This window comes from Alnus glutinosa, chromosome 4, assembly GCF_958979055.1.
Source record: "Alnus glutinosa chromosome 4, dhAlnGlut1.1, whole genome shotgun sequence".
NCBI lineage: Eukaryota > Viridiplantae > Streptophyta > Magnoliopsida > Fagales > Betulaceae > Alnus > Alnus glutinosa.
This window is the reverse complement of record NC_084889.1, coordinates 3,486,023-3,509,588: the sequence shown is the minus strand read 5'-3', so window position 1 is coordinate 3,509,588 and position 23,566 is coordinate 3,486,023. Positions and strand designations below refer to the sequence as shown.

The following is a 23,566-nucleotide window of genomic DNA, read 5'->3' as shown; positions in this document are numbered from 1 at the left end:
TGTTGCTTCTAGAAATGCAACGGGTACACAGAAAAATTAACAAAGGAGGAAAAAACAAAAAAACAGAACAGGCGTGATTTTAAAACAGAAATCGCTGTGCAGGACATGACATTGAAGAGAGATGTTAGCAACAAGCTAGCTAGAAATAAATAGTGCCTTGCGTTTAAAAAAAATGGCGAAAATAAAAACAAAAAGAAACATTTTCACTTGCATCCACTCTCTTTAATTATCTGGTTCAGCTCCGTAAAAGCATTTTTGTTGTCTCACCAAATTTTATTAGTTAAAATAGTTAATTTTTTTATTTATTTTAGTCATCAATTTTTTTAAAGCATTCTAGCAGTTTTACCAGTTTAACCATTCACTATCACTATTTCATTTAAATAATGTTTTTTTCAGATTTCTTTATTCTTTTTCTATAATCCTTTTTGAATGTTTATATTTTTCTAATGGTCATATTTTAAAATTTTTGTTGTGTTTTGTTTTGTTTTTCTAATGATCATATTTATGAATAAGAAAATGTACTCTCATATTATAATTTCAGAACATTTATGTTTGGATGCTAAGAAAACATAGGAAAAAGTCACCCAACTAATTAAAACGACTCGAGACCTCAAAAACCGTAAGATTAAAAAATATATTCAAATTTTTCATCAATTTTCTCATCAAGCCATTAATCAGCAATCAGCATTACAAGGGAGAAGACGGAAGAGAATGAAAAGTGTGGGAGAGAAACGAAAAAAAATAAAAAATAAAAAAATAAAAGGGAAAAAGAAACAATAAATTTAATAATATTTTAATCATTTGGTGAGTGAACAATACTCACTATTGTTAGTAAGTATTGCTCACTTTTCAAAACTTTTTTATTATAATAATAAAACTACTAAAATATACTTTTATATATTTTCACTAAATTACCTCTCCCAATTAGTGAGGCGGCTGTGAACGCTCCTCCATTTCTCAATCTCAAAACTCTCGCTTCGTGGCAAAATGTGAGACTCCTGTCTGTCGTTTTTGCGGTGCGGCAAAATAATTCAGCTGGGAGAAGAATTCGCCACAAAACAACAAAAGACGAATGGAGCTCACTGACTAAGTCCTAGGAGGCAAGTCAAGTCACATAATTTTTTATTTTAAAAGAATCATGTCCCTTTTTTGAATGTATCATGTGATTTGGCTATTTGTTTCAGAAGAATTCAAGTATACATATATTCCATATCTTATGTGTCTTGGTGCATATATAGTTGATGTATGCCAATTTGGTGCCAAAAAAAAAAATCATTACCCAAAGGAGTGACTTTCAATAGTTAAGTTAGAAAAAGTGAAATCGAAAAAATATATAGACAAAATGCGGCAAGCAGAGTTAAGAATATGTTGTAAGGACTTTTTTTTTAGCTAATGGCTAACAACATTCTCAATAGCTTAGGGCATGTTTGGGTGACACGTATTTTTCAAATAATGTTTTTTGGAATTCAAATTTCACTCAGGTTTTATCTAATTTTTTTTTTTTTTTTTTTTAATTTTATCCCAAGTTTTTTAAACCATCCAAACATAATTTCAAAAAATAAATTATCTCGGTATTCACAATTTTAAATATTTTTCAAAAAAATCCACACACCCAAACTAGTCCATATGTATTTTTATATGCAAAATAGTTAACCAAAATCTATTTGATCTATTTTAACTAACGGGTTCCAAAATGTATACCATACATCCGATTATTTATTATTTCACTATATCATTTAATTTAATTTTTTTTTTATTCTTCCTTTATTTTAGTTCTAAACCTTTTTTTTTTTCAACAATAAGTAATTTTTTTTTTTCAAAAATTATTTGCTATAAAGTCAGCCAAATTTTTTGTTCTCATTTGAGATGATTCGCATAAGTGTGAACTTAAAATAACAAACAAAGATTTTGTCCCATAAGCATACTCTGATTCCAAGATTTAGAGATATATTAGAATATGAGAGCTGCTACACTTACACCCAAAGGCCCACACCCATTTTATAAACCATGACGTGGTAGTAGATACATCACATACTTTTACTGTTTTTTTTTTTTTTTTTAGAAAAAGGGGCACATCATTGGAGGAAAAAAAAAACGAAAAGAAAAAAAAGAAAAGAAAAAAGAAAACAAGAAAGAGGAAGAAGAGGGTGGTGAGGGGCGAGCGGCAGCCCAGAAGATGAAGTGGCGCTGGCGATGGGAGGAGAGGCCAGAAACCACGCACATCGGCCGACCACCCCGTCCCCGATGTGGTACCTCTGCCGGAAACCCGAGCATCCCCGTTGCAGCCCAGGTGGAATATCGACTCAACCCGCCTCCTTCCGTCACTCTCTCTCCAACATATCTCTCTGGCCGTCCCCAGTGTTGAGGCGACCCGCCTCCCTCCGTCGCAAATCTCTCCGGCCGTCCTGGGCGTCCCCGCCTCCCTCCCTCTTGTTCTCTTCACCATCTTCGGCAGATTCACTGGCCGGACATGGTACCCCGACCCCGACCTCGGGCTTCACAGGTGAAACTGTCTCCGACCGTCTTGAGCGTCCAGCATTCTCTCTCTGGAGCTCAGCGATCCCCTCTTGTTTTCTTTTTCTTTTTTTTCATTTTTTTTCCTTATGCAAATGTGATGTGCCTCTTTTTCTTTTTCTTTTTTTTTTTTTAAAAAAAAAAAAATTTAAAAAAAAATAAAAATAAAAAAAAACAAAGAAGAAGAAGAGTGAAAATATGTGATATAGCTCCTGCCACGTCAGGTTGTTAAAAAGTAGATGTGGGAGGTTGGGTATAAGTGTAACATTTTTCTTAGAATATTATTATTATGGCGTAAATGAGTTTTGGTGAGAGAGAAAGAGAGCTGGGGGGAAGAGAGAGAGAGAGTCAAAGAAAGAAAGAAATGCATGTAAATAGTGTAACTACATTTGGAGTTGCACTATTCACATATGCATCGTAAATGCATTTTACATTTGTTTTGCATAATCAGATTGAGGAACTTCTTAGTGAATTTGTTAGCCATTCAAATGCTCAAACATTTGAGTACTAATTCCAAATAAGAAATTTACTAACGGCGGCCACATAATAACATGGACTCATCCAAGTTAACATTTCAGGTCCCACATAGCTAAATATGCATCTATAAAAGCTAATTCCTAGTTCCCATAGCTAAAGATATCCTCCTATGGCTCCAATGATCTTAGCAAAAATGAATTTTCTTTCACCTTACCCAAACTCTGCCATAGCTGGACTCGTTGCCGTTATACTTCTTTTCTACTACCTTGTAAGGAGATCCAGAGTCGGCTGGGCCAAAATAGCACCTGTCGCTGCGGGTGCATGGCCTATAATTGGTCACCTCCCTCTTTTGCGAGGAACAAAGCCTGCCCACATAACGTTGGGAGCCATGGCTGAAAAGTACGGACCAGTTTTTGCTATCCAGCTTGGTTTGAAACGTGCTATTGTAATAAGCAGTTGGGAGATGGCCAAAGAGTGCTTCACCACTAACGATCTGGCTATTTCCTCGCGGCCCAAGCTTGTAGCCGCTAAACACTTTGGCTATAACTTCGCCGTACTCGGCTTCACACCCTATGGTTCCTATTGGCGTGAATTGCGTAAAATAGCCACCTTGGAGCTACTATCTAACCGTCGGCTTGAGCTTCTTTCCTACATTCGAGTCTCCGAAGTTGAGACCACCTTACAAGAGCTATACGAACTCTGGACAAAGAAAAAAAACGAGTCAGGCCAGATTTTGGTGGAGTTGAAGCAGCGGTTCGGGGACATGAATCTAAACCTGATTCTTAGGTTGGTTGCTGGGAAGCGCTACTTTTCTAGTGCAGTGGCTGATGAAGAGGAGGCGCGACGTTGCCAAAAGGCATTGAAGGCATTCTTTGATTATCTTGGGTCTTTTGTGGTGTCGGATGCCATTCCTTACCTTGGGTGGTTGGATTTGGGTGGACATGAGAAGGCCATGAAGAAAGCTGCAAAAGAATTAGATAGTATTTTCGGGGAATGGTTAGAAGAGCATAAGCGTAAGAGAGCTGCAGGTGAGGCCAAAGTGGAGCAAGATTTCATGGACGTATTGCTTTCTGTCCTTGATGGCAAAGACATTGCTGGTTATGACGCTGATTCGATCAACAAAGCCACATGTCTGGTACGCAATGTTCTTTTTTTTTTTTTTCAAATTAATGACAGAGATTTCCATAGTACTATTTATCACTGTTATTATTTGGTATCTTTCTTTAATTTATCGTTATTTTTGTCAAATTAACCAGATTCAAACTTAAGTTTCTGAGTACCCTTATATATATATGCCTTATAATCTCATGAGTTATGCTCTAAATCAATAAGGAATGCTCAAGGGTTATATTCTAACAAAAGTTGAACTTTGTAGAGTTTAATTGCAGCAGGCAATGACACCAGCACGGTTACCCTAATTTGGGCAATATCGCTATTGTTGAACAATCAGCGAGTGTTGAAAAAGGCTCAAAATGAGCTTGAAGTCCAAGTGGGCACGGAAAGAGCCGTAAACGAGATGGATATCAGTCAGCTGGTCTACCTCCAAGCCATCGTCAAAGAAACATTACGTTTATATCCACCAGCACCTCTATCAGGACCGCGTGAATTCAGTAAGGATAGCATCATAGGTGGCTACCATGTCCCAAAAGGCACTCGGCTAATCCCCAACGTTTGGAAAATCCAAACAGATCAACGCGTATGGTCCGATCCATTGGCATTCAAGCCGGAAAGATTTCTCACCACCCAAAAAGATGTTGATGTTAGGGGCAGACATTTTGAGTTAATCCCATTTGGAAGTGGCAGAAGAGTTTGCCCAGGAATATCTCTTGGCCTTCAAATGGTGCACTTAGCACTGGCTAGTTTCATACACATGTATGAATTCTCGACTCCTTTGAATGCACCGGTTGATATGACTGAGAGCCCTGGATTAACGAACCTGAAAGCCACTCCACTTGAAGTCCTCATCACACCGCGCCTACCTTCCAAGCTTTATTGATTAACGACCGTCTAATAGAAGTACTGTAATTATAGGATTCTCATATTATGAATATGCATATTACTAGAATCCATAATGATTGCATATTATTGCAATCTCTTTGTTGTAACATAATCTTTCCATTATGAAGTGATTTTCGGATTATTATGTAATAATTTTATTCCTATTTAAATAAGTTTCAATCTTGCCTATAAAAAGATATAGATGTCGTATGCATTTTTTTTCTTCCATTCAAATATAGGAAAAAGGTTATGATCATTATGATCTTAAGTATGTTCAGGTTTTGGGCATATCCAAGCTGATTGCGGAAACCTCAAGAAAGCGAAAAGAAAAGCTCTTCATGCTACTCTCAATGATAATTCAAGTGAAGATAAGAGGATTTTGGCTCTTATTGCTCCACATGCTGATTCTTAGGAGACCCAGAATAGTGATGAAGAAGAACTGAAAGAGGCATATGGAATCTTATATATATATACGTACACATAATATAATCTAACAAGAAACATACTATAAACGTGCATGTAAGGTACTGGTAACCTTTCTCCAACCAGCAAATATTAGAGAAATTAAGGAAACCAAACGATGCTTAGACAACCATTGATGATCAAAAACTACAGTAGTCCAATATTTATTCATTAAGATTTGGTGGCAAGCAAGGTTTGAGGACAACCTCAAGTGGCGTGGATTTGATGTTTGTTAGTCCAAAGGTTGTAGTCATATCAACTGGAGCGTTTGATGGAGTTGAAATATCAAATGCATGTATCAGACTGGCTAATGTCAAATGCAGCATTTGAAGGCCAAAAGATATCCCCGGGCACGCTCTTCTGCTGCCGCCGAAGGGGATGAGCTCAAAATTTTGACCCTTGACATCGACATCCTTGTGGGTTGTGAGAAATCTCTCTGGCTTGAACTCTAATGGGTCAGACCACACGACAGGGTCTGTCTGGATCTTCCAAAGATTCACCACAGGACGGGTGCCTTTTGGGACATGGTAGCCACCAATGGTGCAGTCTTCCATGGATTCTCTTGGTCCTGAGAGAGGTCCAGGTGGGTATAGCCTTAGAGCCTCTTTGACGATGGCCTGGAGGTAGAACAATTCGTTGATATCTTCTTCATTGACTAGTCTTTCCTTGCCCACGTGGATGTCCAGTTCCTCTTGGGCTTTTCTTAAAGCATGCCGATTGTTCAGCAACGCCGAGAGTGCCCACGTCAGAGTGACCATGGTTGTGTTCGTGCCTCCTGATATCATATTCTGCATGTTATAATTTTTGTTAATTAATAGCTGCAAATAAAAATTAAATGATTCTTATGACAAAAATTCAAGCTCAAGCATATATACACAATTCCACCGCAATTTTACAAGTACTGTAAATTACGAGCCCATGCACGCGCGGCTACACTGTAAGTATATAAGCACAATTTCAACTAATTATATTTGTAATATGAGCCCTTATTTAAAACTTCTATTTTTTCTTAATTTAAAAGCTGATTTTTAAAATCAAAACACACGTTTTTTTTAAAACAGATGCAGGAATACGTAAATCTTGCTTTAGTGAAGACATGCAACGGTATAAAGTCATTTAAATTCAAGGAGACTTTTCTTTCATACTAAATTTCAATAGCCAAGGGGTGGACCGGCCACCCTTAGCCCTACCAGGTATTCTCTTTTTCTTTTTTTATTGTCATGATTTGAACTGTTCGAATTAAATGAACAGATTAAATAAGATGTATTACATTCGGTGCAATACAGGTATCTCAACCAACTTAAATGTGACCACCTCCCCTGAGACTAATATGAATCATAACTTGGTCTCAATTTGATCATCATGCTTTTGGTGACACCAAGAAAATTAAAGGATTATGTGAATCAAACTATAAATTTGACTTTCGCTGACCTCCAATCCGCAAGGCTCGGTGAAATAGATTGGGACCTCCTCCTATGTCGAATAATATATAAATTCGAACAGTTTCCAAAAGAGGAGTTGTAAGGGTTTGCAATTACCCCTCTTTTAAACAATTGGAATTTTTGTATTATTCAAAAAGAGACAATACGTTTGTAACTTTTGTATAATTACTTTACAATTCTAACAATTTTTTTTTTTTTTTTTTTGAGTTGTATAAAAATTGTATAAAAATTATAAGTGTATTATGCCTACTAATTATAAAAGGGGTCTCGGCCCGGTGAAGTAGAGCATTTTTCATTACTTAAATTAAGATACGTACCAAACATGTAGCCTTGTTGACGGTATCAACATCAAAGCCATCAAGGTCCGCACCATCAAGGATTGACAGCATTACATCCATGAATTCTTGCTGCCCTTTACCCTCACCTGAATCTCTCCTCTTCCGGTGCTTCTCCAACCACTCTGTTGCTAGATAATCCATCTCCTTAGCTGTTTTCTTCATGGCCTTCTCTTGCCCACCCAAATCGAACCACCCAAGATAAGGAATGGCATCCCCGACCACAAACTGCCCCATCAAGTGAAAGAACTCCCTGAACGCCTTCGATCTGACACCGTCTTGCATCTTCATCGTCACCAGAGTACCGCTTTCCAGTTACCATCCTAAGAACCACGTTGAGAGCCAAGTCCCCGAACCATTGCTTCATCTCCACTGAAACACCGCCGGCCCGGAGCTTGTACAGCTCTTTTAAGGAGTTCTTCATCTCAGAGGCTCGAACATCCTTAAGTAGCTTGAGCCGGTGGTCCTAGAGTAACTCCGAGGCGGTTATTGTGACGTCCCACATCGCTTGGGAATGAGGCTGTGCTTATATGTATAAATGTACCATTTATGACACAACACGTTTTAAAGTCGTTATGGCCATGAACCTAACAGAACTCCGCAGTTAAGCGTGCTTCTGCAAGAGTAATTTCAGTATGGGTGACCTCCTGGGAAGTTTGGTTCAGGAGAGCCAAAAGTTGACAATATTGTGTTATTAGGAGTGGGTTGTTACAGTTATCTTGCGCATCTCACGCCAATAAAAGCCGTAGGGGCAAAATCCAAACATGGCATAGTTGTAACCCAAGTGTTTTGAACCAACAAGGTTGGGACGAGAACACAGGGCCACGTCGTTGGTGGTGAAGCACTCCTTAGCCAACTCCCATCTACTTATCACCAAGGCTGTATGCACCCCAATCCGAATGGTAAAGGCTGGTCCATACTTTTTGGCTAAGGCTCCCAAAGTGATGTGGGGGAGCTCATGAGATCCGCGCGCCTAATAGTCGCAGGTGACCAATTAGAGGCCATCCGCCAGCAGCTTCGGGTGCTCTTTTGCCCTTTGAAGCTCCGGACCTCTTTTGGATAAAGTAGTAGGAAACTACAAGTATGGCAAACAATATTCCAGCTATGATTGTGTTTAGGCTTGTTAGCAGGAAATCCAATATTATTGTAGAGAGATATCTTCGGCTTGAGTTGTTGAAGCCCAACCCAAATCCACATACTTCTCTACTAGCTTGCTTGGATCAATTTGTAGGCCTGCAGGATCTATCCATAAGGATTCTTACGGTTCAGATTTAATCATTTCAAATATTTATAACGTAGTCGGTAAAACTATATACACGTGCACAGCTAGGCGCTAGCCTATGCACATGCCAGCAGTGGTTTTTGGCCACTACGTTGTCATCTTGTAAGAGTCAATGTAATTATTCTGTATATTAATTAATTGAGATATGATTATTCACTACTTAAGTATATAATTTTTTACCATATTGTCTATGTGGTAAGGTGGTTCCCTACTAACTTTAGAATTTTTTTATTTTTAAAAAATAAAATAAAATGGGGGACCACCTTACCACATAGACAAAATGGTAAAAAATTGTATATTTAGGTGGTGAAGAATCATTTCTCTAATTAATTATGATAGTTAAGTTTATAAGAAATTGTTACATGCTGATCATTTGGCGCAAGCTAATGATGATATTTTATATATTATGCGTAACGACCAAGAAAATAAATAGAAAATATAACATTAATAGAGTAACGGCCAAAAAAATAAATAGATCAAATGCAACATTAATATTTATTAATTAATAGATGTGACTAATAATTAGATCTTAAGTAATAATATTTATATTATCAAAATAAAATGGGTTTAAAATAAAATAATGGAATTAAAATAATAAAATACTACTAATGGGTTCTTAGGAAATAAATAATAATAATAGTGAGTCCTAGTAGAATAAATAATTAATTGTATTGTTAAAGTATAGTTAAATTAAATGTGGGGTTATCTATTAATTGTTAAATGAAAGGATTAGTAATAGTGGGGTCTTAGTGTAATTTATAAAAGTGTGAGCTTTATAATAATGATAAAAAAAATCTCTCATTGACACGTGTCAATACATAGTTAGTTGGGAGAAGAAAACATTATATTCTCCTCAACCCCACACACACCAATATGGGTCCTCTCCCTTTTTCCTCTTCTTTTCATTTTCTTTTTTTTTTTTCTCTCTGTTCTTCTCACGCACACCCATTCTCTTTCTCCTTCATCTTTGGGGTAATTACCTTTTTCTCCATGAACTATCGATTATTATCAACATGCCACCACAAACTGATACCTTGATCAAAAGAGAACATCTAACTACCATTTTTGTACATTTACCCAATTTCTGTTGGTCAAATTTGTTAAAAGAGTCAAATACCATAACTCAAGTTTTAAATTAACAAATAATACCTTAAAAATAAACAATTAAATAAAAAAAAATAAAAAAATAAAAAAAAAGGAAAAGAGAGGGATGTGGCCACCCCCTCTACTTTTCCTTTTCCCTTTTTTTTTTTTTTTTTTTTTATCAAGAATATATATATATATATATATATATATATATTAAATTAGTGTTTGAGAGTATTTTTGTAAAGTTTCTAGAGAGAAGGAGAGGAAAATCGTGAGCTTTGTTCGCCGCCCGGGGGGGGGGGGGGGGGGGGGTGGGGGTTGGGGTTTCGCACCTCCCATCCTGGTGCTAGTGCTTCCCCTTGGCCTTTAGGGCTAGGGTGGTTTTTTGTTCTCCCTGGCTTGTATCCAGAGATGGGTGGTCTCTTTTTCCAAGCCTTTAAGGCTGTGGGAGCTTTGGTTCTCCCAGTGCTTGAATCGGTGGAGGGTTTTGGTGTTTTTTCTTTTATTTTTCAGTTGTTTGTTGTTGCAAGCAGAGATTTTCAGGTACTGGCCCGTGAAGAACAATGAGTGTTGGTGGATTTCCAGTAGAGGTGTTTTTATAGTTAGATCTATTCTCCTTGGCTGGTTTTTCTTCGACAAGAATCGTCCAGTTGTGGTTGCTGGCCTTTTCCGGTTAGGATGGTCTCTCATCGAGACGGTGCGGTTTGCTTCTGTTCGGCGCTTGACCCACACGCGCCGGGGGTTTAGTTGTTTCTGCTTTTGCGCGTGTGGTTTACAGCTTGCTTCTCTAGTCTCGGAAGGCGTCGATCTTTGTTCCTGTAGGGCGTCCATTTAGGGGGTTCCCGGAGAAGGTGCGTGTTTTTACACGTGCCGACTCTAGCGGCCAATTTTTTCCCGGTGCTTGTGTTCTGGGGTTTTCTTGTTTAGTGTATTTTGTAAATTCTTGTCTTTGGTTACAGTCTACCTTTTGGTAGCTATTTTAAGCCGGGTTGTCTCCAGGCTTTGTGGGTAGAGATTTTTTATCTCTACAGCCTTAGGGCTCAGATTTTGCCTTCGGGCTTAATTGTTGTATTGGTGCTTTGTGCTCTGTTTTGGGTTCCTGCTTGTGTATTCCCTTTGGGGATGGTTTCTCAGTAATGAAGATAACACTGTGTTCAATAAAAAATAAAAAAATAAAAAGAAAGAGGATTTTTTTTTTTAAATAAAATTTAAAGTCTAAAAATTAAATATTTCGTTTAATTTAACAAGATTTCTTAAGAAAAAATGATAAATGTACAAAAATAATAAACAATAGTTATATGCTTTGTTTTGATCGATGTAGCAACTCATGGTGGCATGTTTACATCACGGGAAAAAGATAATTACCCTTCCTCTTTCTTTTCTTCCGATTTCTCTCTCGGCTTCACCTGCTCCAGCTAGCCGATCTCTCCTCTCTCCATTCCCTTCCCTCTCCCTTCATTTTCTTCCCCTTTCTCCTTCACTCCAGCACGCACACACCCAACCGAGAGAGAGTGAGAGAGCCGTGTTGCAATGAAATCGCGACGCAGAGAGAAGAAAATAAGAAGAAGAAAGATTGGGGTTTTCGGCCATGGACGTCCGGAGAGGTATAATCCCTAGCTTTTCTTCGTATTTTCGTTTACCCATTGATTTATTAATCATGAAAATCATGTTAATGTTTGGGATTTTGTTTGCATTTTGACTCATGTATACCGGTTGGTAACCACCTAATGGGTGTGAGTTAGAGATTGATTTAGTTTTGAATTTTTGGTTGGGTCTTTGTGTTAGCCGAGTGGGTTTGGAGCTTGTGTTGTTCCCCAGATTCGGTGATTAAAAGGTAGATCGGGTATTTGGTTTTTGGTCTTTTAGTGTTTGATTTTGGTGTTTACTTGTCTTGGTTGATTGATAACCGAATGGATATCTCTCCTTTGTTGTTTTAGCCGTGTCACCTGTTTTGGTTGTGTTCCCCGTTTCGACTGTATTAAATTTTGCAGTTTTGGTTGGGTTACATGGAGGTGGGAACCGATTGGACTATTATTTTCTTAGGGTTTTTTGGACTTTCGGTGTTTTATGTTAGTTATTCTTTGATGATGTTTTCTTGAGATTTTGTTGATGGAGTTTGGTTGAGGATGGGTTCGGGTTGATACTATTTGGAAATCGTTGGGTGTTGGCCGATTGAGAGTATTGAAGCTTCAACGATTATTTTTCCTTGAGTTTGAAGTTGGGTTCTTGAGTGTTGGTAATTTTCAGTGGCTGAGGGCTAATTTAGGGTTTGCCGTGGAAATTGTGGGTTTCCTTATTATGACCCAATGGGTTTTCTTTGTTAGTTGTGTTGTACCATTTTCGAGATGATTTTGGTGGATTGATATTAGTTACATTTCCTTTGAATTTTCTGTTGTGTGGATGGTTTAATCTAAATGAGTTGTTAAATTGGTTGTTAAAGCTCAAACAGAATGGGTTGTGTTTTGAAGTTGGCTTTGGTAATTCCTTGTGGTGGCCAGATGTATGTAGTGTGTTTTTTTTTTTTGAACGGAGAACAGAGCTCCATGTATTCATTCTAGTAAAAGCTCAAAGGCCTATCATAGTAAGTAGAAATACAAACATCCTACACACTAAGTCAGGAAATCTGACTTGGGTGCTTCCTACAACTACACAATTATTACAAGAACTGGCATTTGAGCCACTCTCTCACAATAACGCTCCACTACTAAAAAGAGATGGCAGATCCGAACAAACAAGCCCTAAAAACAAACCCATCATATCTGCAAAAATCATAGGCAGACTTTGAAAAAACCTAAGAAATACAAGAGAAGAATAAAACACGACAGAAAAAACCAACACAGAGTTTTTGAGCCACCGGCGACGGCACGTGGTGACAAGCGCTAGCTCCGGAGATCTCCCCACTGTAGACGACCACCATGGACCTCCAAACACTAGCCACCAAGACCTAGAAGATGGGGCGTGACTCTCACGCGCCGACCAGGGAGACAAAACTCCTTGCGGCGTGCTGGTCATGCACTGTGAACATGAACTCCGACAAGGCCAGGGAGAGTAGCGGTCGGACCTAAAAATGACGGCCAAGACGACGACGAGGCGCATGTCGAGAGAGGACTGGCGGAAAATCCCAGATCTGGCTTCAACAGTGCATAAGAACGGAGAGAAGAGTGGCCAGAGATCGCCAGAGACACGACCGGAAAAAAACTCCCCGAGGACTTCTCATGATGCCATCCTGCCAGAAGAAAAAACAAGAAAAGAAACAAACATAAACAACCTCCACTGGATCAAGGCTGGGAGGACCAAAAACTCTAATGTATCTGACCCTGGAGAAACAAAAGAAACCAAACTAACCCAAAAGGGCTAGGTTGGAAACCAAAAAAACCAGGAGGAGGGAGGCATGAAGCCTCCCTCCCCACAAACAACAATCTCTTTTATAAACTTCTCTCTCTAGAAAAAACGTGGTATTATAATTAAACCATTTTATATATCGTTATTATATTTAAATGATGTTAGAGATTATGTTAAGGTTTAAAGGTTAAAAATGAAAATAGTGCTAATATGAGTTTATTAGCGGATTGTACTAATTCACTATTATTGATATTAAATTATATTGCAATTAATATTTATGTGAACACTTTTTTGAAGCAAAGGAATAACTGTGAGTATTCTACTCACTGAGAATGATACTGAGTTCTTTAATGTGATGATATATAAGTTTATTTAATGATATGCAATTGTTTAGATTTAGGTATATGTGTAAGTGAGTATTAATAGAATACTTACTAAGTGTGGTTTGTTTGATTATGTGGTGATATCGGTTTGTTTGATTATGTGGTGATGTTGGTTTGATTGATTATACGGTGATATTGATTACTATGATGTTGTGATATTAAATGGTATGTAATATAAATGGCATTGCACATTATACTGCCATGAGATATGAACCTGTTAATAAGAAGAATAAGAAGAAGTTTAAGTCCCATGATTAGACCAGTTTGGTAAGAGACCTACAGCACTGATGAGAAAAAATGATGGCTAAAGTCCATGGTATCTATCTATGATAAGACCGGAGATGGTAAAAGATTCACGGCGATGATAAGACCGTATCATGTGTTAGAGTTTCACGACATCTATTCATCTATCTATCTATGGTAAGACCAAAGATAGTAAAAGACTACGGCGACGATAAGACCGTATTATGTGTTAGAGTCTCACGACATTTATTCATCCATCTGTGATAAGACCGTATCCTGTGTTAAATAACATCTATCTATCTATCTGCACTATGAATTCGAATGAGACTGTGTATATAGAATTGTTTACAAGACTGTGCTTGTGAATCTGTTATTAAATTATGCTAAAGTATTGTGTATTATTGAATGAATCAATATGTCATTATATTATGAAATGCAGTTGACTCATTGTTTTTACGGTATGAGATTGTGATGTTAACCACAATCACATGCAAGTTTATGCAGGTCGGAATGGAGGACAGAACTACTAGAATTATTATGTTAATATGTAATATTAATTTGATATGTTAGATAAGACTGATTATGTATTATTAAGTGTCGCATGTGGCACATATGTTATTGTTCTGAGTGTATTTATTATATTAGAACACATGATTTGTGTTTTAATATAATGAGGTTATTCAATCAATTCTGACGTGTTATATTTTTAAGTTATTAAGAAAAAATATATTCCGCTGTCAATTATTTAACTTTGATAATGTTATAATGTCACATAAAAATTAAAATTTTCACTTACACTAGCATAGCGATACAGCAACAATGACTGATACTTGTATATAAGGATCCATGGTTCAACGGTACGTAAGATACACACACACACACATATATATATATATATATATATGGACATGAATCTCCGGCCCCATCCCCATGCTATCTAATATTAGCCACAAACGTATATGTATTCGCACATTGTCATTCACGGTAATTAGATAATATGCGAAAGATTTTATATAAAATTTATTTGAAAATATAATTTCTATGCTAATTATTTCATATTATTTATCAAAATTACTAGCAATTTAAATATATAATTACTATAAATTCTTATTTTTCTATACACGGCCACATAAATTCAATTCCTATGCAATTTATTTGCTTGGCGATATTCCAATCAGTCTTTCAAATGATTGAACGTTTAAATTGAATACACAATTTGTAATAGTAAAAGCCAATCGGCATCATTCGTCAATCCAATTTTTTGTCTTCGACCGTGACAGGATTTTTTTTTCCAATTAATTAGATTAATTTGTTTTTAGAAAGTATCCCATTTTCAACATACTCGTAAGGGTTAAATGTTTAAACTAGGATAAGACTTAAAAAATTAAGAAAAAAATAATAATAACAAAAAAAAAAAAAAAAAAAGCTTCTCAATTATATATCTTCTCCAATGAAGACAATTCTATCCTTACCTGCTTATCCACTTGCACTAAGTACTGGTATGGATAGAAGACGAACTTAATTAACTAGCCAAATTATATCCTCTATATTTTTTCAACAAGAACAGCATGCCTTCCATCATTCTTCCATTAAGGGTATCCTAAACCTCACAACCATCCCTTCCAAAGTAAGATACCTTGGCGTTCCCTTCCAAAGTAAGGATATCCTAAGCACACGGCTGTTTCAAATGGAACTTCATATTTGTTACTTGAAGGGGATGCCCTCACAGTAATCCTTACCATGCATCAATAATCCCGGCCAGCTTGTTTTAAAGATTGGAACTTTTCCAGTGTTGTAGCTAGTTGAAATTCATTTTCTTTTTTCTTTTTAACTTTCAAAATTGGAAGGCTTTGAAAATTTCATGCTGTACTAATTTTCGAACATATCACATAGTTAAATAGACTGTTAGTGCTTCTCATTTTGTGTTCGAAAAAATTCTTAAAAGATTCTCAATTCTCTCTTCCATTCGGATCAAAAGTAGAAAACATCGTCTCTTATAACCTTTTTCCTACATTTGAATGGAAGAACAAAAAAAAAAAAAAAAAAAAAAAAAGAAGAAAAAAAGAGAACATGCATATACGACATCTATATATATATATATATATATATATATATATATATATATATCTTTTTATAGGCAAGATTGAAACATATTAAATTAGGAATAAAATTATTACATAATAATGTGGGAATCACTTCATAATGGAAAGATTATGACACAACAAAGAGATTGCAATAATATGCAATTATTATTGATTCTAGTAATATGCATATTCATAATATGAGAATCCTATCGTTACAATACTTAATTCTATTAGACGGTCGTTAATCAATAAAGCCTGGAAGGTAGGCGCGGTGTGATGAGGACTTCAAGTGGAGTGGCTTTCAAATTCGTTAATCCAGGGCTCCCAGTCATATCAACTGGTGCATTCGAAGGAGTTGAGATGTCATACATGTGTAAGAAACTAGCCAGTGTTAAGTGCACCATTTGAAGGCCAAGAGATATTCCTGGGCAAACTCTTCTGCCACTTCCAAATGGAATTAACTCAAAATGTTTGCCCCTAACATCAACATCTTTTTGGGTGGTGAGAAACCTTTCCGGCTTGAATGCCAATGGATCGGACCATATACGTTGATCTATTTGGATCTTCCAAATGTTAGTGATTAGCCGAGTGCCTTTTGGGACATGGTAGCCACCTATGATGCTATCCTTACTGAATTCACGAGGTGCTGATAAAGGTGCTGGTGGACATAAACGTAATGTCTCTTTGACGATGGCCTGAAGGTAGACTAGCTGACTGATATCCGTCTCATTTACGGCTCTTTTCGTGCCCACTTGGACTTCAAGCTCATCTTGGGCCTTTTTCAACACTCGCTGATTGTTCAACAATAGCGATATTGCCCAAATTAGAGTAACCGTGCTGGTGTCATTGCCTGCTGCAATTAAATTCTACAAATTGCAACTTTTGTTAGAATATAACCCTTGAGCATTCTTTATTGTTTTAGAGCATAACTCATGAGATTGTAAGGCATATAAGGGTACTCAGGAACTTAAGTTCGAATCTGGTTTGACAAAAATAACGATAAAAGAAAGATAGCGAATGACGATTAGGAAAATAATAGTGATATGGAAATCTGTGTCATTAATTTGAAAAAAATGAACATTGCGTACCATACATGTGGCTTTGTTGATCGAATCAGCGTCATAACCAGCAATGTCTTTACCATCAAGGACAGAAAGCAATACGTCCATGAAATCTTGCTCCACTTTAGCCTCACCTGCAACTCTCTTACGCTTATGCTCTTCCAACCATTCCCCAAAAATACTATCCAATTCTTTTGCAGCTTTCTTCATGGCCTTCTCATGCCCACCCAAATCCAACCACCCAAGGCAAGGAATGGCATCCGACCCCACAAAAGACCCAAGATAATGAAAGAATGCCTTCATTGCCTTTTGGCAACGTCGCGCCTCCTCGTCATCGCCCACTCCACTGGCAGAAAAGTAGCGCTTCCCAGCAACCATCCTAAGAATCACGTTGAGATTCATGTCCCCGAGCCACTGCTCCAACTCCACCAAAATCTGGCCTGACTCGTTCTTTTTCTTTGTCCAGAGTTTGTATAGCTCTTGTAAGGTGGTCTCAACTTCGGAGACTCGAATGTAGGAAAGAAGCTCAAGCCGAGGGTTAGATAGTAGCTCCAAGGTGGCTATTTTACGCAATTCACGCCAATAGGAACCATAGGGCGCGAAGCCCAGCAAGGCGAAGTTATAGCCAAAGTGTTTAGCGGCTACAAGCTTGGGCCGCGAGGAAACAGCCAGGTCGTTAGTGGTGAAGCACTCCTTGGCCATCTCCCAACTGCTTATTACCAAAGTACGTTGCAAACCAAGCTGGATAGTGAAAACTGGTCCGTACTTTTCAGCCATGGCTCCCAACATTATGTGGGGAGACTTTGTTCCTCCCAAAAGAGGGAGGTGACCAATTATAGGCCATGCGCCCGCAGCGACAGGTGCTATTTTGGCGCTGCCAACTCTGGATCTCCTTACAAGGTAGTAGAAAAGAAGAATAAGGGCAACGAATCCAGCTATGGCAGAGTTTGGGTAAGGTGAAAGAAAACTCATTTTAGCTAAAGATCATTGGAGCCTTATGGGGGGATACTTTAGCTATGTGAACTAGGAATTAGCTTTTATAGATGCATATATATTTAACTAATTACAAGATATTTTGTGGTATTATTTTTATGTGGGACCTTAAATGTTGACTTGCCATATATTTTTGCGGTATTATATTTTTTCGATTTCACTTTTTCTAACTTAACCATTGAAAGTCACACCACACATGCCACTCTATTACTCTAACCTTAGTCCTTTTTGCAAATCTACTCCACCATGTGTTCAACGTGACTGATCATGATAACAGTATCAACATTATTGATCAATGAAATATACTATACTTGATTCTTTTGAAACAGTAGCCAAATATATCATGCGGTGATTACGAGCTAAATTTATGTAACGTGACTTGCCTTCCACAAGTCAGTCGATCAGTGGGCGCGCTCCATTCGCCTTTCGTTGTTTTGTGGCGTTTTGTCCTAAGAATTCTTCTCCCACCTGAATTATTTTGCCGCAGCGCAAACCATGTAGATAATATATCACATGGTTAAATGATTTAGGTAGGTAATTAGCCACTTAAATTTTTACCAAGTCGTTAATTAGCCACATGTATTAGAATCCACGTGGTTAAAATTTTTCCTGAATAGATTTTTTTTTTCAAATTTTTTTAGGCTTGAAATTTTAGCCATGTGACTTATGTGCAGGCACATAAGTCACGTGGCTAATTTATTAAAATTATTTAAACTTTTTTTTTCTTTTTTAATATATATTTATATTTATATTTAAAATTTTAGCCACATGGCTAATTTATTAAAATTACTTTAATTTATTTTAAAATTTAGAATTTTAGCCACTTATTTATTGGCCACATGACTAATTATCATTAATTGCTAAAACTTCCCTCCAACCCATTTCTAATTTCCCTTCTCTTTATCTCTCTCCTTACTTTTTTTTCAATTTTTCCCCTTTTTTTTTATCAGTTCCCCCGCCCCTTTTTTTAACTATTCTTTTATCATTTTGTTATATTTTCTTCCTTTCTTTCCCTTTTTCCCACGCTCGTCGTTCCTTCTTCTCATTTTTTTCTTCATTTCCTTCACACAAAGTCACAGAGAGGGAGATGGAAGAGGGAAACCGAGAGAGCTAGAGAGAGAGATTCTGAGGTAGATTAGTGGTCGACGACAAAGCTAGAGTCCGGAGGGTCACGACCCGAGAGGTAGAGCTTGTGGTCGACCGACTCTCAAAGATGGAGGAGATCCGACCGACTCACGCTCGCCGGCCGCGGATCTCCATCGACCACAAGTACTCTCTCTCTATCTCTCTCACTCTCTCTCTCTCTTGTGCTGATCTCTCTCTCTCTTATCCTTTGAAGTTTCGGTGATGTAGGGTTTCAAGATCCGGCCGAATTTGGAATCTGATTTTTGGTTAATATTGTTTTGGTTTGATGATTTCCGACGAGTGGTCGAGTGGACGACTGGGTTTTTCTTGTTTAGGTTTGATGGCCGGCGAATTGGTTTTTTTTTTGTTTTTTGGTTTGATTTCCGGCCATTGGATTGTTGTTGTTTTAGTTTATTGATTTCCGGCCACTGGATTGTTGTTGTTTCGGATTTTGTATTTTCGGTTTGATGGGTTCTGCAGCCGGCGACTGGGTGCTTGCCGGTCCCGTGGATGTACGCCAGCAATATCGTATATATACGATATTGGGAAAAAAAAAAAAAAACAAAAAACAAAACAAACAGAACAACTCCAAAGCTGTTCTGTTTTTTTTTTTTTTCCTCTTTTTTAAAAAAATAAAAATAAAATAAAAAAGAATAGAAAATTCTAGTCACGTGTCTTTAATTACACATGTCTATAATTGCCCTTTTTTAAAAAAAAAAATAAAATAAAATTGTATTTAGCCACTTGGGGTGGCACGTGGCTAAATAGCCACATATATAAAAAGACACGTCTCTAAATGTACATTTAGCAACAACCGGATTCACTACGCGTAATCTACGTGGCTAACAGTTAGCTATGTGTATGAGCCTCATACACGTGGCTAACTGCAAGTGGCTAAAAACAATGTTTTTTGTAGTACACAAGCAGCTTTATTATTATAATTAAAAAGTTTTGGTGAGTGAACAGTACTCACCAGAATTATGAGTACTCTTTAGTCACTAAATGATTAAAATATCATTATATTCATTGTTTTTCTCCCTTTTAATTTTTTTTTTTCGTTTCTCTCCCACACTACCCATTCTCTTCGGTCCTCTCCCTTGTAATGCTGAATGTTGAGTAATGGCTTGATGAGAAAATTGATGAAAAACTTGAATATATTTTTTAATCTTAAAGTTTTTAAGGTCTTTGGTCGCTTTAGTTAGTAATTAGATGGCTTTTTCCTATATTTTTTTAGCATCCAAACATAACTGTTCTGAAATTCTAATATGAGAATACATTTTCGTATTCATAAATATGATTTTTAGAGAGAAAAGAAAAGAAAAAAACAAAAAACAAAATTTTAAAAATATGACTATTAGAAAAAAGATAAACAATCAAAAAAGAATAAAAAAAAATCTGGAAATAAAATAAAATAAAATTTAAATAGAATAATGATAGTGGATAGCTAAAATAGTGAGGCTGCTGAGGTACTTTAAAAAAGTTAATAACTAAAATAGAAAAAAAAATTTTTTTTAACTATTTTAGCTAATAAAATTTGGTGAGACAACTTAAATGCTCTTATGAAGCCACACCAGATAATTAAAAGAGAGTTTATCGGTGGATACAAGAGAGAATGTTTCTTTTTGTTTTCTTTTTGGCCAATTTTTTTTTTTTTTTAAATGTAAGACACTATTTTATTTCTAGCTAGTTGTTGACATTTTTCTTCAATGTCACGTCTTGAGCAGCGATTTTCGTTTTAAAGTCACGCGTGTTCTTTTTTTCTTTTTTCTTTTTTCTTTTACTTTTACTTTTACTTTCAGCGGTATGGAATTTTTTTAATCAATAATAATCCATTAAACACAAAGATAAGGGGATAAAAGATGATTATTTTACATTACAATTACAGTTGAGAAACGTTGAGAATAAGTTTGTATATTAAATCACACATAATACTGACATTGTACATGAGGGGCCCAACTATATATATAGACTAGTAACACATATATACACACACAAATAACTCATGTGGGACAAGGTACATACATACACATAATATAATCTAACAGCCCCCCTCAGACTCAAGGTGGAGTGTGAGAGATCATCTTAAGGTTGGACACAAGATTGTGAAATAGCCCTTGAGGATGAGACTTTGTGAAGAGGTCCGCAAGTTGATCAAGAGACGTAACAGAATGCTGTTGTAGAAAGCCCTGAAGAAGATGATGATGGACAAAGTGACAATCAATATCAATATGTTTGGTCCGTTCATGAAAAACATCATTATGGGCAATCTGAATAACACTTTTGTTGTCATAGTAGACAGAAGTAGCTGAGAGGAGAGAGACACCCATATTTTGTAGATGCCATCGTAACCAAATGAGCTCCGAAGTGATGTCAATTAAAGCACAATATTCTGCCTTAGTGCTAGATCGAGCAACATTTCTTACTTCGCCAAGAAATAAGAGAGGTGCCAAGTAAGAAACAATAACTAGTGGTGAAGCGACGTTCTGTAGGATCACCAGCTCAATCCACATCAGTATAAGCATGTAACTGAAGAGGGGACTGAGAGGGGAAGTAAAGCCCAGGAAATAATGTCCCCTTGAGGTAGCAAAGGATGTGAAGGGCGGCAGAAAAGTGAGTGGAGCGGGGAGCAACCATGAACTGACTCACCTGATGGACAACATATGAGATATCAGGCTTAGTAACAATAAGATAGACAAGGCTGCCAACCACATGCCGATATAGAGTGAAATCACAAAGAGGCTCGCCATCATGGAGATTAAGACGAACATTGAGCTCAATCGGCGTGTCGACGGTCTTACAGTCTGTGAGATTGGCCGGCAAAAGCAGATCAAAGATATATTTGGCCTGTGTCAAATAGTAACCATCAAAAGAAGAAGAAATCTCTAGACCAAGAAAATAGTTGAGTTCCAAGATCCTTCATCTCAAAATGATGACTGAAAAAACTATTTGAGCTCCAGAATACCAATAGAATCATCTCCAGTGATAATCATGTCATCAACATATAACAAAAGAAGAATGATGCCTCGATCCATACGACGAAGAAACAAGGCGGAGTCATAGGAGCTGATGAAGTAGCCAAAACTAAAGACAGTGGCACCAAATTTAGCAAACCATGCCTGATAAGCTTGTTTTAGGCCATAGATAGCTCGAGGAAGACGACAGACCTTATTCATAGGAGAAGAGAGTTCAGGAGGTGGCTGCATATAGACCTCCTCACTTAGATCGCCATTAAGAATTGCATTTTTTAATCCATTTGAGAAACTGACCAATGTCGAAAGGCTGCAACTGCCAATAGAGCACGCATAGAAGATAGGCGAGCAATAGGAGCAAAGGTCTTCTCATAATCCACACCATACTCCTGAATAAAACCTCTGGCCACAAGTCGAGACTTGTATCAATCAACAGTACCATTAGAACAAGTTTTAATTTTGTAGACACACTTACACCCAACAAAAGACTTCCCTGGAGGCAAGTCAAGCAAATCCCATGTACGATTTTTGTGTAAAGCATCAAGTTCCACCATCATCGCGTCCTGACAAAGAGGGTTAGTGGAAGCCTCACGATAGGAGTGAGGTTCATATAAAGCAGCTAAGGCATGAAAGCAATGAAAGTCTTAGAGATGGGATGGAAGAGACTTTACCCGAGTGGATCGGCGAAGTTCAAGTGGGGAAGTATGAACGGGAGCCTCAGATTGAATAGAATCTGGGGACTCGAGCGGAGCGGCTTCGTGAGCATCAGATGAGTGCGGCTCAAGCGTGGAAGACTCTGAAAAAATTTCACCAGTGGAAGGAGAGAGAGAGAGAGAGAGAGAGAGAGAGAGAGAGAGAAAGAAAGAGGCGTCTTTAGAAGTGTGGTAAAGAGTGGAAAGAAGGCATGCAAAATTTTCCTACTTCAACTTATGCTCCCAAAAGACCACATGATGGGAGATGCGAAGACAGTGTGGCAAAGGATCATAACACCGATAAACTTTTTGTTCCACCCCATACCGAAGAAAGCAACACAACCGAGAACGAGGCTCGAGTTTGGTGCGTTCATGTGGTTGGAGTAAAACAAAATAGGCAAAACTAAAGACACGAAGTTGATGGTAAGTGAGAGTAGTGTCAAACAACCGCTCGTGGGGGGTGCAATTGACAAGAACATGTGTAGGCAACCTATTGATAGTGTAGACAGCCGTGAAAGAGGCTTCACCCCAAAAATGAGTAGGAACCAAAGAGGAAAGGAGAAGAGCACGAACAGTGTTGAGAATGTGCCTAATTTTACGTTTAGCTCTCCCATTTTGCTGAGAGGTGCTCGGACAAGACAAGTGAGAAGCAGTGCCATAGTGTTTTAAAATGTTTTGAAAAGCATGTTGAGTATATTCTAAGGGATTATCAAAACGAAATGCTTTAATGCATTTTGAAAACTGGGTCTCAACCATTTTCTCAAAATTACGATAAATATCTAATAACTCAGAACGTGATTTCATTAAAAACACCTAGGTGTAACGTGAATAACCATCAACAAAAATCACAAAATAACGTGAGCCACTCATACTAGGAACAAGGGAAGGCCCCTAAACATCATACTAAATTAAATCAAAAGAAGCTGATGCAATAGACTCACTATTATTAAAAGGCAAAGCTGGTTGTTTCTCAAGTTTACAAGAAATACAATCAAAAGAACCATTGGACACTGAACCTAATAAACCCTTAGACGTTGAAACTTGTACTCGAGACACAAATGCATAACCAAGACGCATA

At 37.4% G+C, this 23,566-nt stretch overlaps 2 protein-coding genes and 1 pseudogene across 2 annotated transcripts; 1 reads left to right on the top strand and 2 right to left on the bottom strand.

Annotated features, from left to right (window-relative positions):
- Positions 1–3,169: 3,169 nt before the first annotated feature.
- On the top strand, positions 3,170–5,101 carry LOC133867217 (cytochrome P450 CYP82D47-like). Its single transcript, XM_062303933.1, has 2 exons — positions 3,170–4,126; positions 4,367–5,101. The coding sequence occupies exons 1-2, from the start codon at positions 3,170–3,172 to the stop codon at positions 4,985–4,987; spliced, it is 1,578 nt and encodes a 525-aa protein (XP_062159917.1). The 3' UTR covers positions 4,988–5,101.
- Positions 5,102–5,576: 475 nt separating this feature from the next.
- On the bottom strand, positions 5,577–9,502 carry LOC133865666 (cytochrome P450 CYP82D47-like; annotated as a pseudogene).
- Positions 9,503–15,869: 6,367 nt separating this feature from the next.
- Positions 15,870–17,681, bottom strand: LOC133867140 (cytochrome P450 CYP82D47-like). The gene is made up of 2 exons (XM_062303831.1): positions 16,737–17,681; positions 15,870–16,514 (listed from the first exon to the last, which is right to left on the bottom strand). Exons 1-2 carry the CDS (start codon positions 17,679–17,681, stop codon positions 15,894–15,896), a joined length of 1,566 nt encoding a protein of 521 aa, XP_062159815.1. The 3' UTR covers positions 15,870–15,893.
- Positions 17,682–23,566: the final 5,885 nt, after the last annotated feature.